Below are 24,888 nucleotides of genomic sequence, written 5' to 3'. Positions count from 1 at the left end.
TGCTACTGATTATTATATTATTCACCCACTTAAATAGGGAGGATGGAGCAGAAAGTATTCCTTTCTCTGGCAAGAAAGCCCTGAACATTATTTGGGACACAATTCAGCCCATAACACTTCCTATCTGCATCACAGAGCTGTTAACCTAAACAAGATAATTATTTAGAAAAACAATGTGAATTCAATTATATCCCGTACAAGAGGGTGTCTGTTAGGATTGTTAAATTAGTCACCTAGTCTTCAACTATTTTTAAGTCATTTGTGAATTTAAGTTGCTTGTCAAGTCATTTGTGAATTTAAGTTGCTTGTCAGGAAACATGTTAGTGGCTACTATCTTCAGAGAACAGGCTACAAAGACAATCAGATGACATGCTGAAGATCACACCTGCAAATAAGTAGTTCAAAATTTTGTTAATTCTCTAAATTCAAAAAAAACAAGAAAAGTAATCTAACAATTAATGATTAATTATAGAAGATATGAGGTGTGTTTTTTGGTAAGCTGAATTTATGAAGAGCATGGCAAATATAGGATTAGAATAGAGTAGATTTGAAATTTAGCATATCCCACTGGAATCATTTGTTAAGAGAAAAAAATGGGATGACCACAGAATGAATAAACGGGGCCCTCTATGCTTTGGTCTCTTTTATAAGTACAGCATGGTGTTCAAACTTTCAATGTGTGAAGAAAAATAAAAAGGATTAGAAGACCGGAAACAAGCAAATTTTTTCATTATGATCAATTAAATTGACTTACATGAGACTGATCTTTCCATAGATTAAAAAATGGCTTAATATCGACAGTTCTGTGTGTCAACCTAACATAAAAGAGAAACCAGACGATTTACCCTGTGGAAGAGAGAAAAAAAGAAAGTGCCTAGGAGCCATAAATCACTTTGATGAACTTTGTATTTAAAGTATTATACAATTCTTAATCTCTCGATCTCAGCATTTCAGGTTTGGTCTCATACTAATAATAACATTGTGACACCTTCTCACTGACTGATATTTTAATGTTATTAGCTACTTAAATCCTCCAAGCAAATTCCTGGATTATCTTCTCCTTTATCCAGGCCACACACTGAAATGGACGCTGTGCTTTTACTCGCCGCGTAAGAGATATTCCTGTCTAACGTAAGTTCTAAGAGCTTTACTCCATCACTCTACCCACCCCTCTATCCCCTGCACATCCTTTCCGGAGCGTTGGCCACCTACGCCTACAAATTCTACACATTGCCTTTCCATCATCCTGCTGTCTCTGGATAGAGGTACGGGTCACTTCTTCCTCCAAATCCCGATTTGAATAAAGAAGTAGCCCCGTCTTTTTGCTACCCGGGAGGGGGCGGGGACCTCTCTCTCCCACAGATTAGAAGTACTGGTGTTGAGGCTGAGTCGTGTGAGGGGCCTGTGGACCTGGCACGGTTTCTGTACTCAACTGCCAAACAAGTGACACAGAAAATCCGACAACCAATCAGACCGCAAGGATGCATTGCGAACATCTTTTCTCAGAGGCAGTCACTACGAAGCCCGACCCAGTGCAGCGGGTGCAACTGAGCTCTGGGGGCAAACTCAAATCGCGCGCCCAACCGGGTCCGCGGATCTCCACTGCGCGGTTGCGAACGCGGCTCCTTTTCCGCTGCGGCGTTGCTGATTGGAGGGGCTGGGGGGAAGACAGTGGGCGCAGCCAATCCGGAGCGTCCTCCGCTGCTCCCCTCCCGCCCCCGGGCTCAAGGGAGAGCTGGCACTGAGGCCGGGCACCGATGTCTGTGTGCAGTCTCTGAGGTCAGGAGCCCAGGGCTGAGGACGCCGGCGCACAGGTCATGGCCGCGCAGGGGCTGCCCCAGCCTTCCGCCGAGGGCTCGCCCTGGCCTCTCAGCCTCCTGCACGCGCCCTCGGGGCTGCTGCTGCTGGACCGCACGGGCGGCGCGCTGCTGCTGCTTGGCCTGGCGGCGCTGCTGGGCTGGAGCTGGCTGTGGCGCCGCCGGGCGCGGGGCATCCCCCCGGGGCCCACGCCTTGGCCCGTGGTGGGCAACTTCGGCTTCGTGCTGCTGCCGCCTTTCCTGCGACGGAAGAGCTGGCCGTACCGCCGGGCGAAGGCCGGAGGACTGAACCTCTCCGGCCTGGGCGCGCAGTTGCTTCTGGCCGAGATGGCCCACAAGTACGGCAACATCTGCAGCTTCTTCATCGGCCACTACCTGGTGGTGGTCCTCAGCGACTTCCACAGCGTGCGCGAAGCGCTGGTGCAGCAGGCCGAGGTCTTCAGCGACCGCCCGCGGGTGCCGCTCATCTCCATCATGACCAAGGGGAAGGGTGAGCTGGGCCGCGGCCGCCAGAGGTTTGGGGGTCACAGGCCGTGTGAACGCGCGGATGGGTCTGCAGGTGCCCCGGGGCTGCGGGTCCTGTGCCGCTGCGGGTCCTGTGCCGCTGCAGCTGCGCGCACCCAGTCCGGCTCACACCTGCATCCTGAGGCCAAGGAGGTGCCTTTCCTGGTGCCTTTGACATCCCCTCGAGCGCCTTCCCTGAACACGGCCTCCCTCTTCGGGCTGTGTTCCTAGGAAGAACTTTGGCGGCTTTAGAAAGAGAGGGGTATTTTCACCTTCTGAGTTTTGAGTGCAGGAGTATAAGAAAATGATTTTCCTATAAGATACAAAGTCCAGAAAACATGACAGGAGCCTACTGGCAAACCTAATGCACTGGGTTTGTAGCCTCTGTGATTCCTGCTTATGGAAGTCTACCTCGGGCAGTTCTGAGGGTTGGTAAACATGATTATCTACTGCAGTGGACTGTCACATTTGCCCTTTGTTTATCGGTCTTCCCCTTTGTCTTATTGGCCGGCACAGGTTCCAGACTTTTTTTGTGTGTGTGTGGTCTGTGTCACTCCTCCCCTTCAGTCCGGTGTTAATTTAAATGTCCTTCCCTCGGAGTTTATTTTTTCCTCACTTCTGCAGGTAAGTTAGGCCCCCTTGTTAGAACTAGTTTCATTGCGCAAGTAATTTTCCTTACCTGCACGTATCAGTCTTGAGGCTTCATCATTTTGTAACCTTGGGCCTGAATGTGAGTCTTCACCACTAGACTGACATCTGGGAGGACAGAGTAATTCCTTGTCCTGCCTGGCACGTAGTAGGAGTCAGTAACTATTTATTAAATAAGTGGAACTACTACTTCACGTTCCTGGAATGTGACATAAAGAGATCCAGGCTTTTTAGAATCTGATTAAGCCAGAGTTTTGCATCAGGTTTTTAAATGAAGAGTAATGATGATCTTAATATATAAATGTCCCGCTGGAAAACAAATGTCACAGTTCATACCTTGCCCTCTCCATGCCGTCACACATGCTGCTTCTGCAACCTGGAATTCTCCTGTGATCTCAGGGCCTCCTGGAGAACTCTTGTCTGCTTTTCTTTTCTCTCTCTTTTAAATAAAAATTGTGGTGAAGTACATATAACATAAAATTTACCATCGTAGCCATTATTGTTATTGTTTTTATTGAAGTATAGTTGATTTACAATGTTGTGTTAGGCATCTTAACCATTATTAAGTGTACAGTTCAATGCCATTAAGTCATTCACACTGTTGTGAAACCATCACCACTATCTCCAGAACTCTTTACAGCTTGTGAAACTGAAACTTGGCACCCATTAAACAAACACTAAAAAGTCATCTTCCTCAATGTAATAAAAAGAATTTTGTTTGCAACAAAAACCCTATTAAACATCAAAAAATTCTAACCCCTGGCAGCCACCATTCTGTTTTCTGTCTCTATGAATTTGACTATTCTAAGTAGTTTACATAAGTGGAATCACACTATATTTGTCCTTTCACTTAGCATAATGTTTTGAGATTCATCTATGTTGTTGCATGCGTGAGAATTGCCTTCCTTTTTAAGAGTGAATACTTTACTGAATGCATATGCCACATTTTGTTTACCCATTCATTTCCTGATGGACACTTGGGTGTTTCCACCTTTAGGCTATTATGAAAAAAAAATGTGGCTATGAACATGGCGTGTCTACAAATATCTGTTCAAGTCCCTGCATGCAGTTATTTTGGATATATATCTAGAAGTAGAATTGCTTGGTCATATGGTAATTCTGTGTTTAATTTCTTGAGTAGCTGCCAAACCGTTTTCTATAGCAGCTGCACCATTTTACATTTCTACCAGCAGTGACCAGTGTTCCAGTGTTCAAGTTTCTCCACATCCTCACCAACACTTATTATGTTTTTTCATACCTGCTTAAATGTCACCTCTTTGAGCATGTGTTCCCTGACATACTTCTGTACCCTCTAGGTAGAAGTGAACTATCTTTTTCTCTATGATGCCACTGTTTTAATTTTAACCCCCATCTCATCCCCTACCAGTCAATCAACAAGTCTTGTCAGTTCCTACTGCAAATACATCCACATTGTGCATCTATCCACTTCTCTCCGTTGTCAGCACCCTCATCCAAGCTACCATAGTTTCTCATCTGATACATTAGAAGCCTCTTAACTGGCCTGTGTGCTTCTGCTCCAATCTCTTATCCACATAGCAGCCAAAGGGATGTCTTGTATAAAAAATCATGAATCAAAACAAACATGTCTCCCTCCCCTGCCCCATCCCCACTGAAACCGATCTCCTCCAACTCCATACTTGACCTGCTATGCCCTGACGGATCCTGTCCCTTCCTGCCTTTCTGGCTTTATCTCTTTCCACTCTGCCTTTACCTGTACATTTCAACCTGCTGTAGACACACTACGCTGATTCCTGCCAAGCTGGTGACTGCCCCAGGCTACTGGATTTGTTATCCTTGGGCCCAGAATAGCTTTTTACTTGACTTCTTGTCATCTCTCAGGCCAGTTGTCACCTTTTCCTCTTATTTTAGACACTGCTCAGTATCACAACTTATTTTATCTCATTCATATTTCATTAAACTCATTCACTAAACACTTTGAAAGTAGCCTGTTACCACCAACCCCAGCCCCCACTGGAATGTGAACTCCATGAGGGCATTGATTTGTCTCATCTTGTTAACTGTTGTATCCCCGTTAACTGGCACAGAGTTGGTAATAAGAAAGAAACGAATGCGTGCAGACCAGCATCTACTTGACGCCCTCACCACATTGTATTGTAGCTGTTGTTGTGTGTCTACCTTTTCCTGCTGGTTTTTAAAGGTAGGAGTTAGATTTTCTTCTTTGAGGTCCTTCTTGGTGGGTGTATGGTTTGGTAAAGAATCTATAATAAGGTAGGTTCTAAATATTAATTGCATCACAGCTCATTATTGGATCCCTCTTTATTTAGGAAAGGATGGGAAGCCTGGGGTAATTTGGTGCTTTAGTATCTCAACTAAAGCATTAATTTCCCCAAGAGACAGGACTTTTTAGGTGATGCTGCTCTGGTATTCTGGTGTGTGTGTGTTGGGCAAATGTGCTGTGAAAGAACTGAGAGAAGATTCTGTAGCTGGTGAAGATGATTGACTGGAGAAGAAAAAGCAGGAACCATGTGTCACAAGGAAAATGCTTGTGGATTTAATTTGGACTAGAGAACAGATCATCTGAATAGGAAGATATGGATAGTTGAGGAATTTTTTCAGGGAACTTTTTCAAGGGTGGAGAATAAATGGGGAGAATGTGAGTTTATTTCAAGATGCCCATCGAAGGATGAAGGAGCAGATGAGTTCTGAGGAGACTTCACAGGTTAAGAAATGGGCGGCATGAGCCTGAAGAAGAGAGGCCACGGGACCCAAAGGCTGAGCGGCTGAGCTCAGCAAGACTTGAGGAGTCCCCGAGCCACCTTTGGTGCTGTTTCCAGTGGCAGGACTGTAAAATGTGAAGTTGTCCAGAAGCAGGATATGTAGACTATAAGAGAAAGAGAAGGGATATTAGGAACTGGAGGCCTATACTGTTATTAAATGTTTATTACAGAATATCTTTAAAGAATTTTGCTGTTAAAGTTGGCGTCTAGCAGAGGAGAAATGTTTCATAAGCAGTGATGTGCTGGAAATAGTTCACTTAATTCATTGCCAACAAGCTCTAGAATATGGGAGGTTATTTTTTGTATTTGAGTTTTTCAAAATATCATGCTTAGACAAGTTGATTTTCTTAAGCCCATAAAAACTACGGGAAGCTCAGAGGCCATAAAGGTGTTCTGCATTAGCTTCACCTGCCATGTTCTTCCATCTGACTCTGTTCCTGACCAGAAATGATTAATAAAGTTACAAAGTCAGATTAAGAGGTACAGACTACTATGTATAAAATAAATAAGCTACAAGGATATATTGTACAGCACAGAGAATGTAGCCAATGGTTTATAATAACTTTAAACAGGGTATACTCTATAAAAATTTTGAATCACTGTCTTATATACCTGAAACTAATGTAATATTGTAAATTGACTATACTTCAACTTAAAAAAATGTTACAAAGTCAGAGCCAATTCTACCAAAGGAGGACTCTACTCTAAGTGTGGTCTATTTCTTCTAAAAGGTTTGTGCACATCACATTTTTATTATAAAATATTTCAATATAAAGTTCAGAGAACAATATAAACTCGTTCATCCACTATTCACATTTGCTTCAGATTCATAAACAATACATAGATTTATTTGGTATGTTTTTTAAAAACTTGCCAATGTCATATATTTAAAGTATCTTTCTACTTGTAGTTTTTGATTTATCTATTTCCCTGTTGATAGAAATTAGATTACTTCTAATTTTGAGAGATTGCTGGAGACTTAGAGCAAGAGTCAAAGCAAATTGCAAAGACATAAAAGTGGGAGGCAAAAGGAAGTTTTGAAGTTTAAAAAGTACAGGATAGATCAGTCAGTACTGAGCACCTCAAAGGGGTACAGGATACAAATGAAATTAGGAAATAAAAATAGAAAATGAAAGTTCATTTGAAGAATTTGAAAATGAGTGAGAAAAATAAAGATAAAAAATAATAAGATAAATAAATAAAAAATAAGATAACTGAATCTTGTAGCAAATGCAGTGAAGAAGGTATTTGAAATAGTTACGTGCTCGTGTCAAGAAAGCATTCCCACTAAGAAGGATACTTCTGTGACCTTGTGGAAGAAAAGGGCAGATATAATCAATAGATAATACTTTTTCTGCTTTAAGAGGAAGAAAACATATGTGATCAATGTAGAACTACATCAAATTTAATGTATTTTAACTATGGAATATGGAAAAGGAATAAAAGAGTTCCTTTTCATTCTTTTCAAAAAGAATTAAAACCATCTGAGATCATTATTATTTTGAGATAGCCATTGTTGGCATTCTTACGTACCACCTTTGTTTTAGTCTATTTGAGCTGCTATAACAGAGGACTGCAGGCTGGGTGGCTTATATACAGCAGATTTTATTTCTCACAATTCTGGAGGCTGAGAGGTCCAAGGTCAAGGTGCTGGCCAATTTGGTGTCTGGTGAGGGCCAGCTTCTCAATTTATAGGCAACTGTCTGTAACCTCACATGCGAAAGAGGGGAAGGGAGATCTCTGGGGCTTCTTTTATAAAGGCACTAATTCCATTCAAGGGCTCCACCCTCCTGACCTAATCACACCCAAAGACCTCCCTTCCAAATACCATCACGCAGGGCATTAAGATTTAACGTATGAATTTGAAGGGACACAAACATTCAGCCTGTGGCAACCTTCTAGTATTTTTTTGTGTATGTACAGGTATTTTTGAAAATATATTTGCTTCCTTAAAATAAAATCATATTCTTCACGCTAAAATTGTTGTTTATCACTTAAAGTATTGTGAATATATTTCCATATTGTTATTCTCTTGCAAAGTTCTTAAGAGCTATACAGTATTCCTTTGTGAGAATGTATCATAGTCATAGCACTTATTCTTCTGACAAGAACACCCCTTCTTCTGAGGAACTATTTGTGCCCACCACCCTTTTGTATCCATTAAGTGTGGTCGGAACAGGAGATGCTGTATCGTTATATGAATTCCCCTCTCTGGCCGCGGTGATTAGTCAGGGCAAAGACCCCTGATCAGAGGTGACTTGATCAGAATATCTCACTAATTTGTGGTGGTTAGTCTGTGGGCTGGGTAAAGAACTCAAGTTCATAACTATGGATCGATCATCACAGGGTAAGAATTGATGCTTGTGGCATAGTGTGGAAACCTCAAGCCACAAAATAAACTTAAAGTGTTGCAAATTGGTGTCACTGTGGAATACTGACTGAAGCATTTGAATCCTTCCCTAGCATTTTTCGGGTTGAACTAGAGAAAAGAGGCCTTTAGAGGGCTTTTCTCTCCAGTGGTGGAAATGGGAGGATGGGCATCTCGAGATAGCTCCAGATTCTTGGAAAAGCTGGTTTGCAGTAGGAAGGAATGAAGTCAGTCAGGCAGAAAGGAGTGAAAAACAGGTGCAGAGAGAAGAAGGTCTGTAGCATTTAGCCTTCTCTGAGGTGGTAATAGCCAGCGCTTCCTGTCTTTTGGTTCCATCCACAACCTAACTGGCCTTTTTGCCAAACTAACTTGAGGGTATATTTTTGTCATTTGCGAACAAAAGAGTCCTGATTTTTGCTTTGGAGCCATTTTTATTTTTCAGTGTTATTCTCCTCCTTGAGATGAAGTCTTTGTATGCACCCATGGACACCACTGCTTTTCAGGGCTAAGAATGGAGATGTCAACAACTGCAGGCTGCGCTAGAGCCTCTTCCAAACACTGTCAGACTGTAAGCCATTGTGGCTTCTCAACGGGGCTGTTTTGTAAAGTTTGAAACCCCAAGGCTGTTAATCGTGCCGGTGCCCCCGCCCGGCATCCTCTTTGACTCTTTGGTCACCTCTTCTGCCTTGCACTTCCTACCGGTCAGCTTGTCATCAGATACACCGCCGCTCAAATATCAGCCTCTCCTGAGAAGTTCCCTCCACTTCCTTGCCTTCTATGAACCTGGCTTTTCCCTCAAGATAATTCAGCTCTTCTTAAAAATAGCTTCTTTAAATTTGTTCATGTTCTTTATTTTTCTAAAATGTGCCTTCATACACATTCTTATTTACAAAGGAAGTGTCGCTCAGATGTCCTCTCTTCTGAGAAGTACTGCCTCTCAGCTGACACAGTGCTCCTTCCTCTATCTACACTGCAACTTCAGTACGGTCCAGCGTAACAACATTCCATACCATGCAGCCCAACAATGCAACATTCAGTGCCATGCATTCCAACTGTGCAACTTCAGTACAGCTCACCATACAACTTTCAATGTGATACGGAACTTCAATACAGTCCAACATACAGTAGTGGATTAGGGTTGTTGGTTTGTCTAGTTCCTCATAAAACTATAAGCATCTTGAGAACAGGGACTGTGTCTTTGAAATCTGCGTGCCCTTGTATCTGGCACATAGGGGACTCTAAACAAATATTGGAAAACTGAATTTAAGAAAGGGCATTTGGCTAGATAAACTGTTTCTAAAACCCAAATGTGTGGTTTAAAAGATGATGATTAGATGACACAGACTGAGGACTTCACAGAGGAATAAAGCTCCTTGAGAAATAGGACAGAGCAGAGATGTCAAATGTGATACCTTAAATTAGACAGTAGTTAAAATTAGTCTCAAATCCTGCATTTAAAGTGAGAGACCATATCTTCCCAAGAAAAGAAAAAGGGACCCATAGACACTTAGCATCTGAATGCTGAAAGCAGCAAAAGACTTGGCCATGGTTAAAGACAGGAAGAGTGAATGAGCTATGGTTGCTGAGGAAATGGTTTATGGGACTTTATTAAACAAAGGGAGAGTTCTGGTTTCAGGAGTGGTTAAGATGTTTCAATTCCTTCTTTCTCTTGACAATCACACACTAAACCAGAGAGACTTTTAACAGAAGTGCATACACTATCCATGTTGAAATAAATCTGCAATCCTGTACAACAATATCTGAAGACAAAAAGTAAACATAGGATTGGCCCAAATGACTTTAAAGAATAGAGGGTGACCACCCTTAAGTTTCTACAGAGAGAGGTACTAATGGGGTATGGGACAGTTTGCCCTGAAGAACCCCAAAAGTTTCAGGAATTGGAAGTACCAGGGATCACAGGAGGCAGGGGTGAGCCAGAGGGCTGAAAACAGCTATTGCTTGAAGTACATATGAACTATAGTTAGACCAGTTCCTTATCACCACCCTCTCCCCTGCAGAAAATAGAAAGTAGATGCTCTGGAGAACTTTGGAATTTAGTGACCTCTTAGCCAGCCAGAGATGTGAAATGGGGGTGACAGGGGCAGAGAGATAAGCTTGTACCACGCAAGATGAAAAGTTGCCTGTAGATGAAGAGGGGCTCCTGAGGAGCCTCACTCTGAGTGGGAATTAGACAGAGAACACCGAACAAGCCTGGCCAAAAAGAAAGCAAGGAAACTTGCTTGTCTTGGCCTGAACTCTGGCAGAGAAAATGTTCTCCCTTCACCTCTAATCTCTGTTGCAACTACTCTGCCATTTTAGTGCACAAGCAGCCATAGATTGTATGTAATTGAAGCTCAGTGGCTCATTAGCTGGCTGTGTCCTAGTTAAACTTTCCTTACAAACCCTGAAATTTGAATTTCATTTGGTTTTCACTTATTGCAAAATATTCTTTTGATTTTTTTCAACCAGGTAAAACTATAAAAACTAGTCTTAGTTCTCTGGCCATACAAAGGAGGTAGCAGGCTGGATTTGGCCTGTGGGCTGTAGTTTGCTGACCACTTGTAGTATGCTTAAGTAAAAACTTAAGGGTGAGCATTCAGCCTGTTTCTCTCAATGCGAAAAAAAAAAAAGGTGAGAAAGGAAGGGGGAAAAGAATAGACACAGAAGGACAAATAGAAAGTTCAAACTAATATGATAGAAATAAATGAATAATTATATTAACTGTAAACGGACTGAACATACTGGCTAAGAGACTGATTGCCAGAATGGATTTTAAAAAATTCAAATATGTGTTGTTTTAAAAGAGACATGTCCCACACACAAAAAAGAAACATACATACCCTAAACATAAGGGTACATTAAAGTTCAAAGTAAAAGAAAGGGAAAGATTATACCAAGAAAATACTTTAAAAAGAAAAGCTGATGTACTTTTGACAAAATATTCTTTAAATCAAGCTGCATTATTAAGAATAGGGAAGGCATTACATGATGATAAAAGGAGCCTTTTCTTTTTAACTAGGAATATAAAATAATTCTAAACTTAAATGTGCCTAATAATGTTGTCTAGCATAAATAGGTACCTAAAACATAGATAGACACATAGATATAGATATAAATGTCTATATAGCTGTGATGGTTAGCTACACATAACAAAAACTTAGAGAACTACAAAAAGAAATTGACAAATGCACCATTATAGCAAAATATTTTAACATAAGTGTTTGTATAGTTGAGAGATCAGGCAGATAAAAATTTGATAAGGATATAGAAGATTTGATTCCAACAATTATCACGCCTTCTCTGTTGGAAAGAGCACCCTATACCCAACAATTGCATATATAAAAACTCTTCTGAACTTTATTTGGAAATTTTATTAAAATTGATCACATACTAGGTTAAAAAGTCTCATCAGTGTCAAAAATCAGTATAAGCCAAGTTAACCGAGGTGGCAAAAGAGAATCAAAGCAGAAATAAAAAAATTTTTACTTAAAATGCACTGCAAATGCACGCATCAGTGCTTGCAGCCTGCAGCTGAAGTGGTACCCAGAGAAACTTGTAGAGCCTTAATTTATTCATCAGGATAAAGGCCTGGAAATTAGTGACTTAGATAGCCGATTTTATTTATCTGAAAAGAACAAAATAATAAAGGAAAAAAGAAGAACATGCCGTTATAATTTTAGACAAATTCTTTCAGAGAGAAAGGATCATCATGGCTCATTTTAGGAGGACAGTATATCCAGAAAAGTACATTACGAGAAAGCAAATTTGTAGTCCACTCTCATATATTAATATGAATTTTAAAAAACTTAACATATTAGAAAACCAAATCCAACAATGTTTTTTAAAAGAGCATAGAAATACCATAACCAAAATTGGATTTATTCTTGGATTGCAAGTAAGTCCAATTATCATAGAGAAGGCAATTTTCAAACAAATCTATACATTAAATGCAATTCCAATCAAAATCTCAAAGGTGCTTTTGTCAAAGTAGAACTTGACAAGCTGATTAACAATTTTATAAAGCAATTTTATAAATATGAGTGAAGAACCAAGAGTAATCAAAAAGAATTTTGGAAAATAAGGTGGTGGTGGGGAATTCCCTATTCGATATTAAGACTTATTATAAAGTCTATTTATATCTTATTATAGAGTAACAGTAGTTAAGACAACGTGTTTTAAACACAGTGATAAATAAATAGACCAGTATAGAATATAGCAGACTAGAAAACTTATCAACTGACCTGCCTGTGTATAGAAAACATACGACAGAGGCAGGGTTGTAAATCAGTGGGGAAAAGGAGAGGCTATTCCATAAATGGTGCTTGAACAATAGGTTTTCTAACTGGGGGGAAAGAGTGGATTCCTACCTCACAGTACATAGGAGTACCTAACATAAATATGAATTCCAGGTAGATTACAGAGACTTAAAGTTGGAAAAGCAAAATTTTAAAACTTTACAAGAAAATATAGAATGTATTTATGAACTCATGGTAGGAAGATATTTCTAAATTAAAATATGCGGTACCAATCAGTAAGAAAAAGACTGATAAATGCAACTATCTTTGTATTTAAAGCTTGTTTATCAAATAGTAGCATTAAAAAAAGTGAAAAAGCATTTCACATGATAGGAGATATCTGCTGTGCATCTAGAATATGTAAGAAAAAGAAAATCGCACAGTTAATAAGTGCAAATCACAAAACAGGAAACCTGGTCAATAACCGTCTGAGAAGCTGCTCCAACCCACTGGTAATAATCAGGGAAATTCAAATAAAAATCAGATGAGATACATTTCAGCCCTCTGATTGGCAAAACTAATGTTGACAACCACCAAGTGATGGCAGCTATTTGACAAGAGAACGTTCATTTACTTCTGGTGGGTACGCTTTTGGTGTATTCTCCACTTTGGAGAGTAATTTGACAGTGTCTAGTCACATTGAAGATGTACATGTTTTATTACACATCAATCCACTCTTAGCAATGTCTTCAAAATTCCAAGACAGTGGGAAAGTTACAATATATACATTCTCTAAAAAATCTTTAGAAATTCTCCTCTGATGCATCCTTTCTCAGGAAACTGCTAGAGGATATGCTTCAGCAAAATAAGGGAATAAAATAAGAAAAAGACATAGAATCCAGAAAATGGATTCAACACAGGAGAGTCCAAAATTTTTCTAAAAATTTCTAAATTATGACAAATGGAAGTCACAAAACACCTGAACAACAGGCTTAGAAAACAACCACATCAGAATCTTGATCAGAAGATTCCAGGCAGGAAGATGGAAGTGATAAATCATCCGATACGTTTGACCATGTGGATGTTTATATTGAGAGTCATTTTATAGAGATATTAAAGATTGCAAGGAGACTTAATCACAGAGAGAGGTCTTTATTCTCAGCTGTATTCACATCATCCAAATGCCTGGCACATGGTAGGCACTCAGGAGTATTTGTTAAATGAATGAAGCATGTCCTTGAAGGTGGCAGAAAGGAAGTAGATGAACAATGGGAGAGAAGGGAGAGCTGGCAGAAACAATGACGGACATCATGGAAAACAGGAGGAAGAAGTAAGTGACTGGAAACAAGGAATATCTGAGAACATTTGATACAACATCTGGGAGCACTTCTGTTGGGTTTGGTGGTGGAAGATGTATAACATAAATGAGAATCAAATAAGATGTAGCTGTGAACGACCTTGAGTTCAGATGCTTTTAAGTTAGGACTGTTTTCAGCTACAGACGTTTTAGATTATCTGCCAGGTATTCGATCCAAATTTTGATGGCTGGTGTCCTAATACAGTTGGGCTATTGATTTATTCAGCTAATATTTAACAAGCTCCTCCTTTCCATGCAGAACTATGCCAGAAGCTCGGGTTTAAATGATGAGTAAAATCAGATACTGTCCCTGCTCTCATGTGCAATCTGTTACTGTGTAATCTGTTTTTAGAATGTGGATGCATCTAGCCTGAAATCTGAATCCACCCTTATGAAAAAAAGATTTTGAAATTTACACTAACTCTCGAAATTGAAACTCATTGCTTTTCATTTCACCAGGAGTTAGTAGCTATAATAATAAACTTTATAGTAAAATTTCCTAATCATATTGGAAACGACCTTTGTTATTAGAAACAAACTTGATAACTATAGTTTGCTAATCATTCTTCTTGGCTGGTGATCTTTATCTGTATGTACATGAACTTTGCACAAGTGACTTGAGAAATATGAATTCACTTCATGGTTGGTTCTGTTTAGTATTATCAAGCATTGCCCTCTCTCACCTTCTTACCTTCTTTCCTCGGTGTCCTTTTGCAGGGATTGTATTTGCACATTATGGTCCAGTCTGGAAACAACAGAGGAAGTTCTCTCATTCAACTCTTCGTCATTTTGGCTTGGGAAAGCTTAGCTTGGAGCCCAAGATTATTGAGGAGTTCAAATATGTGAAAGAGGAAATGCAGAAGCATGGAGAAGACCCCTTCAATCCTTTCCCCATTGTCAACAATGCCGTCTCTAACATCATTTGCTCTTTATGTTTTGGCCAGCGCTTTGATTACACCAATAGTGAGTTTAAGAAAATGCTTAATTTTACGTCACGAGCGTTAGAAATCTGTCTGAACAACCAGCTCCTCCTGGTCAACATATGCTCCTGGCTTTATTACCTTCCTTTTGGACCATTTAAGGAATTAAGACAGATTGAAAAGGATTTAACCACTTTCCTTAAAAAAATCATCAAAGACCATCGAGAGTCTTTGGATGCAGAGAACCCTCAGGACTTCATAGACATGTACCTTCTCCACGTGGAAGAAGAGAGCAAAAATAATAGCAACAGTAGTTTTGATGAAGATTACTTATTTTATATCATCGGAGATCTCTTCATTGCTGGGACTGATACCACAACTAACTCTTTGCTTTGGTGCCTTCTGTATATGTCACTGAACCCTGACATCCAAGGTAATAAATAGATGTTTCCTTTATTCACGGCAAACCCAGTTTATTTAAATCAGGGTCAGCAACCTCAGTGATCCTGTGGCTCCTATCAATAAACAATATCTTTAGGCTGGAAAACAAAATGAAAATATTTGCATCTCATAAGGAACTGGTAAGGTGTTAACAGTGAAATTCCAAGATTCTAGACAATGGAACTAAAGTCACAGCTTGTCTGCACCTGCTTTAAATCTCTACAGGTCAGATTCTGTGTGAAATCTATAATGGAGAAAGACCTTTAGAGCTGAGAAGCCGAAGAGAATCATAATGATCATCTGAACGCATTCATCTTGTTTTGAAAATGCAGAACAGAGTCCCAGAGACATTCTGTGGTTTTCACAAGGTCACAGGGCTAGTTCCAGCACATCAATACCAAGAGGTAGTGAATGCCAGTGGAGTGCACAGAGGGAGAATACAGGGGAAATAGTGCATTAGTTTCCCATTGCTCATACAACAAACAGCCACACTCCTGGTGACTTAACACAAGTGTGTTATCTTACAACTCTATACATTAGAAGCCTGACGAAGGTCTCACTGGGCTAAAATCAAGGTGTTGGTAGGGCTGCCTTCCTTTCTAGAGGCTCTGGAGGAGAATCTGTTTCTTGCCATTTCCAGCTTCTTTGGCTCATGGCCCCCTTCTTTCATCTTTGAAGCCAGCAATGTTGCATCTCTCTCTGACCGTTCTTTCATAATCACGCCTTCCTCTGACTCTAAATTCCACTGGGAAAAGTTCTCCAGCTTTAAAACCCATATAATTAGATTGAGCACATGCAGAATATCCAGGATAATCTCCCCATCTCAAAGTCCTTCATTTAATCACATCTGCAAAGTCCCTTTTACCACATCAGGTAGCGTATTCACAGGTTCCAGGGGGTTACAGTGTAGACACACTTGAGGGACCAGGCGCTGCCTACTATAGATAGGATTGTGCCTACCAGTATTTGTTAAGTATTGCTGAGTAACAAATTATCCCCAACTTTAGCATCTTAAGACAACAACTACTTACTATCTCAAATAGTTTCTGAGGAATCAGGAATCTAGAAGCAGCTTAGCCTGGATGGTCTGGCTTAGGATTTTTCATGAAATTGTAATCAGGATGTTGCCTGGGGCTACAAACATCCATGGAGTTGACTGTGACTGAAGGATCCTCTTCCAAGGTGGCTCAGCCACATGACTACTGGCTGCAGGCCTTGCCACTTGGACCTTTCCATAGGGCTGCTTGACTTGGCATCTGCCTTCCCCCAGAGTGAACAAATGACCCAAGAAAGAGTGAGTGGCCAAGACAAACGCCACAGTGTCTTTTATAACCTAAGCTGAGACCTGTCATGCTGTTACTTCTCCTTTATTCTGTTGATCACATAGACCAATTTGGTACAAAGTGGGTGGGGTTGGTGCAAAGATGTGAACTCTAAGAGGTGAGGATCTTGGGGGCCGTGTTGTCATATGAAAAGTCTTAGAGAGTCAGTCCAACATCCATGAGAGAATGATTCAGTGTTCCTGAATCCAGACGCCTTCTCCTTTGCCCCCTTCTATGTTCTGCAGTCTTCCTTCAAAATCCCAAGGGGTACAGGGCCCCTGGGACCAGCTGGCTCTTCTGGAATATCTGAGCAATGCTTGACTTCGCTGAGGCTGGCAGGCCTGTGCTGCTGACAGGAGGACAGTCTCAACTCTCTCCTGGCTTATCTTCTCACGCTTTCCTGTTTTTGTATAGAAAAGGTTCATGAAGAAATCGAAAGGGTAATTGGTGCCGACCGCGCCCCTTCCCTCACTGACAAGGCCCAGATGCCCTACACAGAAGCCACCATCATGGAGGTGCAGAGGCTGAATGCTGTGGTGCCGCTCTCCATTCCTCACATGACCTCAGAGAAAACAGGCAAGTCCAGGGTCTTCCTCCTGTGGACGCCCTTGAGGGAAGCCTTGCCCCTTAATCCAGAGGAGTTGAGATGAGGATGTGGTGACCATCACCTCACTTGGTCCTTCTGAGGGTTTGGCATTGTGGGTAGTCAGATGTCCGGGGCCTGCTTCAGCCTCAGTTGTCCCTGATCCGTGGCACTGGCGTGTTCCGGCACTGCCTCGTGGGTAAATAGCTCTATAGCCTTCAGAGTGTGCACACTTACACTGGTCAAACAGATTATGCCACCATTTAAGGTGGCTGTTTTGACAGAAAAGACCCCAGAATTAACGAAGGGCCCTCTCAGTCCTCCTGTTCTTGGAGGTCAGAAGGGTTAGTTCTAAATAAAGAATTAGGGATTTTAACTGGAAGTTGTCCTACTTCATTTCTTACAATTCTGAAACTGAAGCGTTAAGTATTAAAGAATTAGGTAAGAGCCCATCTGATTCTGAGGGCACGTGTTTCAGCCTCCCACCTATAGCATCCATGACATCTGGGCGCTCAGACCCTCTGTAAACATCCCTCGTAACAAGGAATTTTCCTTCTGTGGAGTCAGCCCATGATGAAATGGGCTCAAATCTAGTTAGAATATGGTTGTAGGAGGCAGTCACTTTGAGTGACATTGGATTACTTAATCTTTGGTGTAAATTAGATACATGGTGTGGCAGTATCTTTGGGGCATTGTTTTAAGTGCATGTGCACTTGGCAGCTGGTAAGAGCCAGCACTGACTTCCCTGAACGCCCGTTTATCTTTACCTTTCTCGTTGTTCTGCTGTATGGACATAAAAGACTCCGTGAACTGTAAAATTTTATACAAGTATTAGGAATTTGTAATCCTTGGGAAAGTTTTTTGGAATGCCCTATGATTTCTGTTTGAGTGTTTTCTCTTGTCATATTTTTATGGTTTCATTTAATTCATTAACTCAGCATCCATTGGAGCAACTCCTGTGCCCTGTCTCAGGCTGGGTCTTGGGGGGGATGTGGAGAGGATACCAGTTGATAAGGTCTTGTCCCCGCCCTCAAGTACCTCAAAGTTTAGTCTCAGCAAATTAAGAAGCTAGATATGTAATTTTCTTTTTCTTTCAGATAGTGATATTAAAGAGTACTATTAGTAAAGGCATGTTGAATAATACTGTGTTTTTTTGGGTTTTGTTTTAGTGCTCCAAGGGTATACCATTCCTAAAGGCACGATAATATTACCCAACTTGTGGTCAGTACATAGAGACCCCACCGTTTGGGAGAAACCAGATGATTTCTACCCCAGTAGATTTCTGGATGATCAAGGACAAGTTATTAAAAAAGAAACATTTATTCCTTTTGGGATAGGTCAGTTAAACTTTTCTTTTTCAGTTTTTTTATTGAAGTATAGTTGATTTATAATGTAAATTTCAGGTGTACAACAAAGTGATATATGTGTGTGTGTGTATATATATATATATTCTTTTTCAGATTCTTTTCCATTATTGGTTATTATAAGATATTGAAAGTAGTTCCCCATGCTACGTATAGTATGTCCTGGTTATTTATTTTATATATAGTATATATATATATGTTAATCCCAAACTCCTAATTTATCCCTCCCCTCCCTTTCACCTTTGGTAGCCAGGAGTTTGTTTTCTATGTCTGTGACTCTATTTCTGATTTGTAAATAAGTTCACTTCTATCTTTTTTTAAGATTCCACATATAAGTGATATTTATCTTTGTCTGACTTACTTCACTTAACACGATAATCTCTAGGTCCATCCATGTTGCTGCAAATGGCATTATTTCATTCTTTTTTATGGCAACTTTTCTTTTTTTAATATATTTTTATTGAAGTACAGCCAGTTTACAATGTGTCAGTTTCTGGTGTATAGCACAATACTTCAGTCACATAGGAACATACATACATTCGTTCTCAGATTCTTCATTATAGGTCACTACAAGACATTGAATATGGTTCCCTGTGCTACACAGTATAAACTTGTTGTTTATCTATTTTATATATATTAGTATGGCAACTTCTATTTTCTTAATGGCATAATTTAAAAAGAAGTAGAACCAAAAGAATCTTTTATTATTTTAAGATACTATTTTTAAAATGTTTCTTTCTTGGCAAGCTAATATAAGAAATAATTTAGATAGTACATCTCTACTGTGTTCATTTCAGATTTTAAAAACAAAATGGAAGCAATTGGTTTTAAATAATTAAATATGACTAGAAATCTTCCTTTCTGAGTTACCAGGTGATTGTTTGAGTCCCAGGGAACTACTGGAGTTAAGAGTAGCTTTGACCTGTCGGGCTGGTGGGTGAGAGGGTGAGCTCTCCAATCTCACCAGTGCCTCCTTTAGGTTCCTAGATTAGGGTGTGTGTCTTCTTTCTACAGGAAGAGAATACTCCTGCTATTCTCATCTGATGTATTTTCTCTTTAGTCTTCCAGGCACGAGCAAGGAAAGAGATAAGTAGGTATGGAGGAGAGAAGGTAGCCCGCCTTATTGGATTGTCTCTAGTTCCTGTCTAGGATGAGGATAGATTTTTATGAGTAGGAGTTAAAATGTGCACTTGGTATGTGAAAATTAGGATCAGCATAGACTGTGGGAAGTTGTGGGGTATATGTGTCCATTTTATTTCAAAACTCTCTGTGTCTGCTTTTAAAACACCCAGTTTAGGGACTTCATATAAATTTGTCCTTTTTGAGACAGAAAAAGGGATGCTGTTGTAATCCTTACCTTTTTTCTGATCTTGTTTGTAGGGAAGCGGGTGTGTATGGGAGAGCAACTGGCAAAGATGGAATTATTCCTGATGTTCGTGAGCCTAATGCAGAGTTTCACATTTGCTTTGCCTAAGGACTCAAAGAAGCCAATTTTGACTGGAAAATATGGTCTGACTTTAGCCCCACATCCATTTAATATAATCATTTCAAAGAGATAAAATATAATAATTTCAATCATTTCTTCTCTCCAAGAAGAGATGGTGCACAGAATGTAAATACATGTCCTTCTAAGCTGGTTCTTCCTCCTGTAATTGACAGCAGATCCAGCAACTCTGCAGATCTAGGTTAGGCTCAGATCAGAGGGAGACTGGAAAGAGGGTAGTGCGTGGGAGCGTCCATCTTGGAGGAATGATTCCTCAGCAGGATACTCCAGCCGTCTCAGTCATGCGTGTGACTCGGGGTGGGGACAAAGTCTAGGCCGGGGAAGCAGGGCATCTGGATTTTTATCCCCAGTGGCTTCCACCAGTGAGCATGTCCTTCTCAGCCCTCAGTGCCTCGGTCATTCCATGGGTAAAGTGAGGGTCACAAAACTTGCCTTCTCTCTATATCTCAGCATGAATGAAGGTCAAATGCCCCATGTCTTTCCTGACATCACCAGAACACTGTTTGCTTCTGCAGGACAAATTCAGGAGAAGAAGGGAGACTACCTGTCTGAGACCCTTGATGGCATGAAAGTGGTATTCAGACCTGGATGCTTTGTCAGGGGAGAATGTGGGTTTAGGGGACCGTGAGTTAGAGCTTTTCTTGGCACAGATCATATGTCGGTTTTGGGAGGGCTCGTTCTGTTATCGTTATCTTTTTGTTTATGATTTTGGTTTTTACTTTTTGTAGACATGAGATGAAGTGGACCCCTGTTCAGTATATTGAGGAAAGGTTATTATGTGACTTATGTGCCTGTCTTCTATTTTAACTGCATGACCAGTGAGCCTGGCTGAAGAAGTGACTTCGTCACAGAATTCCTTTCTGCTGAGTTTACTGCAGTGATGGACCTCTAGCTTTTGATTTGAGCTTTGAATAGTGAGCTGGGGAATTTTGACACCTGGGATTCATTAGGAAAGGATTCAAACTGTACCGAACATTCCTTCCCTGTTCTCTGCCACCAGGCCTAGTGTATCTCATCCCTGAAGACTCTTAAAGACAGGAAGGCATTCTTATTCATATTAAGAGAACTAAATGATTTCTTAATAAATAAGCTCCCTCTAAAAGAGCAGTTCTCACAAAAGGTAATGACCTTTCTCAGGGAGTGTTTGGAAGTATGTGGGTGTGTTTTTGATTATCACAATGATGAGGGTGCTGTTGGCCTTTCTGCTGCCATGAGGCCAGGATGCTAAATGTCTGAGCAGTCCTAGACAATGAAGAACTGTCTCACCCAGTATACCAGTATTTCCTCCAGTAAGGTCGTGCTCTGAAAACAGCCAGCCCTTTCCTTTATTCTTCTAGAATATTCCTTTTAGAGAAGGAATTGTGATAATAACGTGAGCAACTATACTTCTGAGCCTTTCCTCATTGCTGGCACCATACTTAATGCTTTACTCGTGTGCTTACATGATTCTTATAGAAAGTCTAGTAAGAGGGTGCCATGGTGTAGCTGATGAAGCTGAGGCTTAGCGGAGTTAAGGCACGTGGTTGAGAAGCACCACTGTCTATTTCAGACCCACCAGTCTTTGTGACTGGAGAGTTCTTCCCGCACCACTTCTCTCTACTGCCACCCCCTGAGCTCAGCAGTCTCCCCCTCTGCATTTTCAATATAGATAAATGAGATACAGGCCAATCCTGAGGTGCCTTGAGGAGTTTTGTTAATTAATAAATGAAACGCCCAGGCACTGTAAGTGAATGGAGAGGTTGTTGTCTAGATCTTAGACAGATGGTGCCTGTGTGGATTACCCTGCGCCTTAGCAGGGCAGTCTGTCCTGATCTGGAATTTCATATGCTTTGGAATTGCACTAATAACTTTGCGTTAGCAAGTTTATTACTCCTCGATTTATATGTTTATTTTCATTACTCCTAACCAAACAATTGTAGCTAACTTGAGGAAAACAACTCTTCCGTGAGATTATGTTGAAATCAGATGTTTATTAAACTTTTCAATATAATGCCTTAAAAACTGTAGCACTTTACAAACATCTCTATATAGCAAATCACTGAAAGGACGGTTAATGCTTTCTTTGTACATGTTGTTGTTTTACGATTTTGTACTTTATGATTTATTTGAAATATAAAAATAATAGTACTTTATTTTGTAAGTCTGCCTAATATCTACCTTTTAGTCATCTTTAGCATAATTTGTGATGCTTTTATTAAACTTTTAATTTTAAATGAGATAGTGTCATGTCTGGTTTTGGGGGTTTTGTTTTTGCTAAACAAAATTCTGTTTTGCCAGATATCAAGTTAGGAAATGGAAGAGGGAATAGCCCTCCAAAAAGAGCCACAGATATACAAGCATGATCTCTGCACAGGACGATAATTCTTTCAATATACGCTCTCAGAGCACAGTTACTCTCAGGACTGTATCACAGCCCACGTTTCTTATTTCTCACATCAAAGCCCAGCATTATTTGAGGGAGTGATGAATCTACACAAGCCCATTGGGGCAATGTGTCGAGTGCTTGTCTCTGCAACACTTCTTAGCTCAGGAAGAAGAGTTTTTTAAACACCTGAACCTATGGATTTTTCCTAGAGGTAAGCCGACTCCAGCTTGTTCCACGGCCCAGTCTTCCTCCTGCAGGTCACAGCTCAGAGGTCACCTCCTCAGGGCAGGCTTCCACTAACGCCTTATCTAAAGTGGCCTTTCCTGAGAACTCTCTGCTATAAACTGTTTGTGTCCCCCCAGAATTCATTTATTGAAACCTAGTCCCTAATGTGATAGTAGTTGGAGGTGGGACCTTTGGGAGATGATTGTCATAAGAGTTGAGCCTTCATAAATGGGATTAGGGTCCTTATAAAAGAGACCCCAGAGAGCTCCCTTGCCCTTTCTGCCTTTGTGAGAATGCAGTGTGAAGACGGCCACCCACGAACCAGGAAGTGGGCTCTCACAAGACGCTGAATCTGCTGACGCCTTGATTTTGGACTTCCGGCCTCCAGAATGGTGAGAAACAAACTTCTGTCATTTATAACATAGTCAGTCTATGATATTTTTGTTATAGTAGCCTAAATGGACTAAAACACCCCCTGATTCGTCCAGTTTATTTCCTTTGGAGCCTCCCTCACATTCTACAGATACCTTTTTAATTTAAATCCTCGGTTTCTTTTTTTTTTTTTTTAGTTTTACTGCAGTTTATTTTTTTAATTAATTTTTTTATGGGAGGAGGTAATTAGGTTTATTTGTTTATCTTTAATGGAGTTAATTTTTGTATATGATATAAAGTAAGGGTCTTTCTTTTTTTTTTGCATGTGGATAACAATTTCCCCAACACCATTTGTTGAAAAGACTGTCTTTGCCCCATTGAATGGTCTAGGTACCCTTGTCGAAAGTTATTTGACCATATATGTGAGGGTTTATTCCTGGGTTGATACTATCTTTTAAAGTAATGAATTGCTAAACAGTTTTGTACTAATACCAGAATATTCAAACCAATCAGTGAGGGAAGAAGATAACATCAAGGAAGGGGCAGAGCATCCAGGCCCGCAGGTTGACCAGTATCCCTGGGGAGTTGTCACCAGAGTAGATTGTCCATCAGGTGACACAAACTCAAGCTGATAGAAGTCTGCTGCCCTCAGATCCAATCTCTGCCTGGGACAGCGTTGGGGTGGGGAAACGGCACCCTGTGTCTTCAGGCTGACTCCTGAGCCTCAGCACATCCTGCTTCTGTGATGGCTTCTGCTGGCTACTGCTACTATTGCTATGACTACTTCCAAAGAGACGGCTCCAGCAGCTTCCTCACAAGCACAGTCAGTTCTTTTTCACATTTTAGTGTCCTGGACAGAGGGGTTCTCCTCTGTCTCGGGGACCTCACTGCTGGTGTCCGGCAGCGCATGGCCAGTGGTCGCAGCCTGACTCGAGAAGGGCCCCCTCATCTTGCTTTTCCTTGCATTTCCCCTGCTTGTGGCTGTGGCCACCCTCTACTCCTCGGGGAGGACTTTGGGGGTTTCCTCCCCTACAGCTGCCTCCTCCGGCCCCTTTATGTCTTGGCTTCTTTGTCCGGGCTCATCCTCTTGGCTGGCTGCCCTCTCCTTCACCTCTGTAGACTCCTCTGTCTGCTCTCCCACCGGTTTCTACTCTGTGGGGCTCCTGCGTCCACTCTCTGCCTCTGGGCCGAAGGCTTGGGCTGGACGCTGGCCGGCCCCCTCTGTGCAGCTGCCCACGGCCTCCTCGTGCTGCGGGCCTTCCCTGTGGCCTGCCCTGTGGCCTGCCCTTCTCCTTCTGCTTCTCTGTCCTGATGGACATCTCCTCAGAGGAGGGGATCCTGGGGCTTGGCTCTTGGGTGGGAATGCCTCATCCCCATTCTCTTCCTTGGCACCATTCTCTGGGGAGGACTTCATGGCCCTGAAGTCTCCCAGGTCCCCACAGCCCGACTGGGACCTTCGGAATTGCCTGGAGGGAGGGCGCCTTTTGACTGAGTCCCTTGTCTGCACCTCATTGTAACAGGGCAGACGATTGTCTTCAGGAGGCTGGTCGAGGCTGACGGGCACCTCCTCTGGCTCGCTGGCCTGAAACTGTTCACCAGGGCTGCTACAGGGAGATGGTGGGCTGTGAAACGGCTATACCATGACCTTGAGTCCAGGACTTTTTTTCTTTTTTGAGATACTTTGATAGGTTTAATTGCTTCTCTCTCTGGGTGTGTGGTGGTTGAGTCCAGGACTCTTGGGTGAGGCCCCAGGCAGCAGGGCCGCTGGATCAATGGCTAAATTGGCCGGAAGCTTCTCCGTCAGAGGCTCTTCACCTTGATTTTAGGAGGTGGTTTGCATTGGTCGGTGACTTCTCACCATTCTGACCCAGCTCTACCTTGGAGGGGAACAGAGAGGGAGCAGCACGGTTTCCTTCTCTTGGTTTACTGGCTGGTGTTTCCTTTGCAGCGGCTGCCTGCTCCCTAAAGCCTGCGGCCAGCTGGGCCACGGACGGGGCGCCGAGTCGTCCACGTTGGCGTTGGTCTGTGCCGGCCTTTCCTCCATGTCCTCGGGGCCAGCTCGGCGGCGGCTGCGCGGACTCCTTGCTCGTGCTCGTTCCTGGGC

General features: G+C 41.6%; 1 protein-coding gene and 1 pseudogene across 1 annotated transcript; one reads left to right on the top strand and one right to left on the bottom strand.

Annotated features, from left to right (window-relative positions):
• The first annotated feature begins 1,633 nt into the window (after positions 1–1,633).
• On the top strand, positions 1,634–22,038 carry LOC105105287 (cytochrome P450 2U1). Its single transcript, XM_010999061.3, has 5 exons — positions 1,634–2,307; positions 14,406–15,041; positions 16,786–16,947; positions 18,124–18,291; positions 19,699–22,038. The coding sequence occupies exons 1-5, from the start codon at positions 1,818–1,820 to the stop codon at positions 19,875–19,877; spliced, it is 1,635 nt and encodes a 544-aa protein (XP_010997363.1). The 5' UTR covers positions 1,634–1,817; the 3' UTR covers positions 19,878–22,038.
• A 172-nt stretch (positions 22,039–22,210) lies between these two features.
• On the bottom strand, positions 22,211–24,828 carry LOC105105290 (capZ-interacting protein-like; annotated as a pseudogene).
• Between the last annotated feature and the right edge of the window lie 60 nt (positions 24,829–24,888).

The sequence above is a fragment of the Camelus dromedarius genome, chromosome 1 (genome assembly GCF_036321535.1).
Source record: "Camelus dromedarius isolate mCamDro1 chromosome 1, mCamDro1.pat, whole genome shotgun sequence".
Taxonomy (NCBI): domain Eukaryota; kingdom Metazoa; phylum Chordata; class Mammalia; order Artiodactyla; family Camelidae; genus Camelus; species Camelus dromedarius.
This window is presented reverse-complemented; position numbering and strand designations above follow the sequence as displayed.